General features: G+C 46.0%; 1 protein-coding gene across 1 annotated transcript; it reads right to left on the bottom strand.

Annotated features, from left to right (window-relative positions):
- Positions 1–784: 784 nt before the first annotated feature.
- LOC116523913 (homeobox protein Hox-B5-like) lies at positions 785–1,342 on the bottom strand. Its single transcript, XM_032239006.1, is given in 2 exon segments — positions 785–939; positions 942–1,342. Coding segments are annotated over 2 exon segments (543 nt in total). The 5' UTR covers positions 1,330–1,342.
- Between the last annotated feature and the right edge of the window lie 6,083 nt (positions 1,343–7,425).

Genomic DNA, 7,425 nt, shown 5'->3' with positions numbered 1-7,425 from the left:
CAGCCCTGCCTGCCGGCACGCTAAAGTGCCAGCATGACTTTGAAGTGCTGGCTTGCTGCTTGCCTTCCACGTCGGCCTGCATGGAAGGCAATCCAGCACTTCAAAGTCATGCCGGCAGTTTAGAACTCGGCCGCCATTCAGCGAAACATGTTTTGCTGAATGGCGGCCGAGGGGCACGCTAAAGTGCCAGCATGACTTTGAAGTGCTGGCTTGCCGCTTGCCTTCCATGTCGGCCCATGTGAAACTTGTGTCGCTGAATGGCAGCCGAGCCCTGCCGGCAGCCTTCCGGGCCGGCCGGCCATTCAGCGATCGCACCCAGCGCTCGCACGGCCACAGGATGGCACCGGGGAGGAAAGGAACTGCGCGGGTCTCGCTGCTCATGGTACGAGCGAGGGTTGGCCGGCTGGGGGTGGGGGTGGCTGCTGTCGAGGCCTCCAGCCTTGCAATCCTTGGTGGGGAAGATGAAGGTTCGCTCCAGAGCTGCGGAAGACCGTTGCACTGGGAGGCCTCTGCCTCGGGGATCCCCCGCTCCCCCGCTCCACCCATTCGGATTATCCCCAAACTCAAAGTAGCCTGGGCACAGGGGTGCAGGCCAGGGAAGACGGGGTTTGGGGGCTCGGAGGAGGAAGGGGCGATCTCCCCCTCCATTCGTCTGTCCTGCTGCAGAGCTCCTCCCGGGGGAGGGGGAGGCGGCGAGTGTGCTGATCCCCGTTTGCAAGACCAGCCCTTCACCTTCTTGTCCCATTGGGAAGGAGGTGGGTGGGAGACAAGAAGGGGGCAGGCTTTATGTGGCCGGCGTGGAGGTGACGTTCGGCTCCGTCTGAACTCGGGCACCGTTGTTGGCTTGAGAACCACTCTCTTCGGTTCGCGAGGACGCGCTGGTTTCGTCTATTTCGGCAAACGCAGTGACGCTAACTGCGCCGACAGAAGCTACTGGTTGGCGTGGGAGGACCCGGCTGTCTTGCCTCCACGGCTTTCATTGACGCCGCCACTACTGGTGCTGCTTGTGCAAGGGAGGGATTCGGGACAAGACAAGGAGCACCTGAATGCCTCTCTTAACCTGCTTTCGAGAGCTGCCTGGGCAGAAAAGACATGAGAGCTCTCCCCAACTGCTCCAAATTGGCTGGAGGAGGAGGAGGTAGTGGTGGCTGATCCGCTGATGCTCAGATCCATTCCATTGTATTTGTATCCCCCATAAGAGCCGGCGTGCATGTTGCCTGGATCTCTATAGGATCCATCCATGGATCTGCCGGCCCCATAATTTAACAGCTGATAGTCTGGGGCATTAGGGTAGCGTCCTGAGAACGAATGTACAAAGTAATAACTCATGTGGGTTTGTATCTTGGAGGGCTTGATTTGTGGGGTTTGTGGTGGTTATAGCCCCCGTGCTTGAGAATTTATGATGTATTAATGAGTTATAGCGGCGGTGCCTCCCCCTCCTCCGCTAGGAACACCTCAGCTGGGCAGGCAGGGGTGCTGGGCTTTGCCGGCTTCAGCTCAGCCGCAGCATCGGTCAGCAAATTTTAAGAAGAGGCACTGGACAGCCACTTGTCTAAAATGGATAGGATCTCCTGCTTGAGGGGGGAAGGACTAGAAGACCTCCAAGGTCCCCTCCAGCTCAATTCTGATTTGACCAGAGCCCTGGTCAACAGTTGCAACACCGACATTGTGGAATGAGGGTTGCAATGGCCATTGCAAGCCACTAAATGGACTTTCCAGCCCCTGTTGTCTTTCTTAGAGAAGAATGCAGAATACCGGAGCTGGAGGTCATCTAGTCCAACCCCCTGCTCAAGCAGGAGACCTGATACCATTTCAGGCAAACTGTTGTACATTATCTTTTTCAAAACCTCCTGTGATGGATCACCCACAACTTCTGGAGGGAAGCCGTTCCACTGGTTAATTGTCCTCACTGTCAGGAAATTTCTCCTTAGTTCTAGGTTGCTTCTCTCCCTGGTTAGTTTCCATCAATTGCTTCTTGTCCTTCAGGGGCTTTGGAGAATAGGTTGACCCCTTCTTCTTTGGGGCAGCCCCTCAAATATTGGAAGACTGCCATCATGTCACTCCTAGATCTTCTTTTCTATAGACTAGAAATCCACAATTCCTGCAACTGTTCTTCATATATTTTATCCTCTGGTCCCCTAATCATCTTTCTTGCTTTTCTCTGCACTCTTTCCAGAGTCTCCACATCTTGAGACTGATTGGTCAATCTCAAGTAGCTTCTATCCACCTCAAAGCCACAAAGTGTTTCCTCCAGGCTCTTTTCACAGATCACTTATGTTACTAACTTATCACCTGCAGTTATTCACTTAAGAACTGTGGCAAGAAAGGTGGTATAATGGGCTTAGTGACCGAAGTTACAATGGCATTGTAAAAAGTGACCGATGACCATATTTCATACTTAGCGACCGTTGCAGCATCCTCATGGTCACGTGATCAAAATTTTGATGTTTGGCAACAGTTACAATTTATATTTGTAAATTGTAGTTATGTTGAAATAAAAAAAATTACAATACTATTTTTGTGTTATATGAAAATTTTTGTTGCTCCGTATAAAATTTTTAATCAAGCCCCCCTCCCCCCCAGTCAAAGGTGTCCCTCTTTACCAATCTGAAAATCTGGTCACCTAATGTCTGTTCTGCATAAGCAAATAAAGAACTGAACTCTGGCTGAATTGTTCTACGTTGTTCTTGGGCTTAGCTTGACAATTTCTAGTTGAGTGAGCTGGTGAGCTCTATAGAGCTGGTTCTCATTCTATCCCCTCTCATCATCCAGTGGATCATGAAGTTAATCTTAGCTTTTGGAAGTAAAACAGGGGGAAAGATGCAGAGCATGGCTTCAAGGGTTATTTGCAATCTCTTAATGGCATCTCAATTCTGCCACTTGATGAGGAAGGAAAATTGGTGCTCAATTTTCTCACTTATAGAAATGTATTAGGGAACTTTTTTCCTAGGATTTTTCTCCTTTGTAGACCCCCAGTTGGATTTGGGCCATTTTTAAAATGAATCTTAGTTTTTGCCAGACTAAATCTGGTCTTCTTCCCATTCTGGTTTTGGAAACGTGTTCCATAGATGGACAAAGAAAAGGGTAGAATTTCGACTCTGCTTCACATAATTCCTTTTTAACATTCTGTCAGGTTGGATAAAATAAAAGTATCATCCCCCAATCTCTAATTCATTTACTGTGAAATAGTATTACTGTGAAGTACAGAGACATTCCAACAGTTTCCAAACAGTTATAGGAATATTCAATTCCCCCTCCCCCTTTTATTTTGGTTTGAATGTTGGTCTTAAGCTTTATAGCGGCTTGGGCAGCCGTGTAATCCTCTGAAGTCTGCTACCAAGCATGTGCGTATGCACACCTGAGGAACATTTTGAAGCCTTCCAAGTCTGCAAAGATAAGTAGAACAGCGAGGTGGGGGGAACCGCTGTGCCACATGATTTAGGTTAGCTAGAAAGCAGGAAATCCAATGATTCTAACTAATATAAACCACATGTCACAGCTGATCGTGACCCAGCTGATCATCAGAAATATCAATTTGTCAGAACTACTACCGGTTCGGGCAAACCAGACATTTCACCCCTGGGCTTGGGGTTTGACATCATTAGTATGCTGGTGATATTGACGACAATGATGTTGATACCTCCTCATTTCTTTTAACCATCCAAGAGAGGTTGCCAACGTTCTGCCCCTGTGGCTGAAGATGGTGAGGGTTGGATGAGGAGGAACTCCAACTTGGTCCTATCAACACTGATTATTTGAGCTACCTAGTTATGAAGATATTCCATCTCTGACCTCCGATAGGGTAGCACTTCCTTCTTAAAGGTTGGAAAACAATCTGGCTGTGTGTGTGTGTGTGTGTGTGTGTCTTCTTAGACTTGCAACTCCAGCTTGAAGAGCAGATGTCAGCTATGACCAGGAAGGCTTTTGCACAACTCCATCTGGTGTGCCAGTTGCATTCTGCTAAACTGCTCTTGCAAAAGCCTGGGGAAAATCCCCTCCCCTAAATTTTAACAAAAAGGGCATTTTGCAGAAGTCTGGGTGTCAAGTTACAGCGATCAACTCTTTCCTCATTCTCCCCAAAGCAGACTGTTGAAGGTTACATAAGTAGATTTATTGCAGAGAATTAGGATGAACCACATATAAGAAGTTCATCTAATAACATCCAGAGTCCCTGCTACACACACACACACACAGACATCCAAGATGGGAATCCTTCTTCTGCTTCTTTGAGTCAATGACCTCATTTCTCAGCCGTGAAACTTTCTGCCATCTGCCCCTTGTTTGCAAAACGGCCTTTTCTGCCAGAGATTCCCCTCTCACCAGCTTCAGACCTGACATAGCCTTGTGGGTCTTGTGAGGCAATAGGATCTGACCAATGTCTGGATTGTCAAAGGATGCGTGCCTTTCTTTCACCAGCAGAGGGCGGTGCAGGGAGCTCGATGGTGAGGCAATTCAGGCCACAGGCTCACTCAGGCTGGTTTTCTATTGAACACAAGTCCTCTGCAAGAGCAGGGTGTAGGAGGAGGGAAGGGCAGGAAAAGAGAAATACGGTAAACATCCATTGCCCTTTAATTATAATATAAAATATTAGAGTGCCAGAGAAGACACACAACATGCATTGTTTAATTGAACCCATTTATATCATGTGAGGGGAAATAGGTGTAAAGGAAAAACCATAGAACTGTAGGTCTGGAAAAATGAGAAGACTGGTGAAAATGCTACATATTGAGAGAAAGAGAGAGAGGGAGGGGGGAGAGGGAGGGGAGGGGGGAGAGGGAGGTAGGGAGGTAGGGAGAGAGGGAAGGAGGGGAAGGGCGAGGGAGAGAGGGCGAGGGAGAGAGGGCGAGGGAGAGAGGGCGAGGGAGAGAGAGAGAGGGTGAGGGAAGGGGGAGGGAAGGAGAGGGAGGGAAGGGGGGAAGAGGGAGGGAGAGGGAGGGAGGGAGGGAAAGGGATATATATATGAAGTCTCATTCGTCATCTTCAGGCTTGTTTGCTCGGCTTCGTGCTTCCAGGAGCAATGTGAGATCTCGGCTGTTTCTTCCTTTTAACTGCCAGTGGGGGTTTGAGACTTCGTCGAAACGTCGCCAAGACACTTCCAATTTTACACGGGAGAAAACCCGAATAACCAAAGACCTACATACTAACATCCGTGAAAACCTCCGAAACACACACACACACACACACACACACACACACACACACACACATATATGTGTATGTATAAGTCACAACCCCTAGTATGCCCAAATATGGGAGGAAGTTTACTGCTTCCATCATGGAATATATATATTCATTCATTCCCTGGCACACTTCAGGCGTGTGTGCTGCTGGAAGCTTTCTGTACTGGCGTTGTGCTCATTTCTATATAAGAGAAACAAAGCGGAGCAAATCTGTGATTCAATGATATCTTGAAAGGTTCACTGCACATTTGCCCACTTCGTCTTCTCCCCTCGTGGCTGAGTTAATTCCTGGGGTTACTGGATCCCCCTGGTGAGAGGGTTTGCGTGTCTGAGGCCTGTGTATGAAAACAATGGCAGCAATAAGGAGCTGACTCAGGCCCTCCAACGCATTGTCTTCATTTCACCAAAGTATTTAGATCAAATCTCTTCCGTGGAATGCAAATTGGAAGCAGATTTGGTCACAGTGACTGGAGGCAGACATTCAAAGGTAATGTGTGTAGAAATCTCCCTCCCTCCACCCACTCAAAGATATATGATAATTTTGTTTCCCTCCCCAAAGGAACCACTCAGCTAAGAGAGTTGGAAGGAGTGATGGAAGCTGAAAATGTTAGCAAGGCTGTTTGGCTTCCTACCTTCAGCACCGCTTTCCTTCAAGACATCTTTAATTCTAAGTATTATCAGAGGACCGTCTACTTTCTAACAATATTATTTTTGAACGGTTGTCCAGGCCAAGACTGGTTTAAACATATATTCCCATTAGAAGATATAGCGCTTTGAAATTCCCATCCAGACAATTCTGTCTCGTCCATTTGGCAGAGAAAGAGAAATGAAACTTGCTAGAAAAGATGATATCCTAAAAATGTTGCTAGTGTTTCCAGCATATTCTGGACTACTTTGTTTAAAGAAATGCTGATATGAAGCAGGTGTTTATTCATTGATGCTGTTTATTGCCCCTGACATTTGCTGGATCCTGCTGTTGTACATCAATGTATGCCAGTTCTTTCTTTCTTTCTTTCTTTCTTTCTTTCTTTCTTTCTTTCTTTCTTTCTTTCTTTCTTTCTTTCTTTCTTTCTCTCCCTCTTTCTTTCTCTCCCTCCCTCCCTCTTTCTTTCTTTCTTTCTTTCTTTCTCTCTTTCTTTCTCTCTCTCCCTCTTTCTTTCTTTTCCAACTGATCCTTAACCAAAGAAATGAGGGAGCAGCCATGCAATCCCAGAAAGGATGCAGCTACTTTAAAGAGTTGAAAAGAGATGCCATATTCATGTTTTGATATGCTCTGAAGTATTTGCTGTGTGATCCAAAGGGATGTATTGTTCTAAAATCATAAGTTTTAAGGCAGAAGTTTCCAGCTACCACATTCATTGCAGCTGGGGAGGGTTTAGGTTTCACAGAATCAGCTACAAATGAAAGGGTGAAGCATTAGTTAGAGCACAAGGAGGGGAATGGGACATCTCTGTCACAGATAATTTAAAACTCATTTGTAAGCCAAATCCAGAATAACACATACTTCTTTATTGGGAAATATGTTTAAAATACATTGCTATCACGGTTTGCCTCAGGTATGATAGTTAAGCTAGGATTTTTGACTAATAAGTTCTTGATTTGCTGCAATTATTTGAATAGCTACCATTGATTCCATCTGCCTCGCATTTCCAGTTTAACCATTTCATCAGCCTCTTGGGCTGGGAACTGTCCTGATCAATTATACAATAGGCAAAGATTTACACAGCACAAACAGCACAGGCTCTGTCCTTCCACAGGTCCATTTCGGACCAGGATAATAACCTCCAAATTTATTAAATTAGCTGCACTAAATTACAACTTTTCTAGAATGGTCCATAACTGGCATTTTGGCTTTTGATTTTTACTGGAATACTAGAGTCCCCAAAGCCGAGGCAAGTACAAGATGGTGGCTCGGTTCATGCAGGAAGATACAGGTGAAACTTGAAAAATTAGAATGTCATGCAAAAGTTAATTTATTCCACTAATGCAACTTAAAAGGTGAAACTAATATATGAGATAGACTCATTACATGCAAAGCAAGATAGTTCAAGCCGTGATTTGTCATAATTGTGATGATTATGGCTTACAGCTCATGAAAACCCCAAATCCACCATCTCAGAAAATTAGAATATTGTGAAAAGGTGCAATATTCTAGGCTCAAAGTGTCCCACTCTAATCAGCTAATTAAGCCATAACACTTGCAAAGGGTTCCTGAGCCTTTAAATGGTCTCTCAGTCTGGTTCAG

Source organism: Thamnophis elegans, chromosome 2 (genome assembly GCF_009769535.1).
Source record: "Thamnophis elegans isolate rThaEle1 chromosome 2, rThaEle1.pri, whole genome shotgun sequence".
NCBI lineage: Eukaryota > Metazoa > Chordata > Lepidosauria > Squamata > Colubridae > Thamnophis > Thamnophis elegans.
The sequence above is the reverse complement of the archived record's forward strand: the minus strand, read 5'-3'. Positions and strand labels throughout refer to the sequence as shown.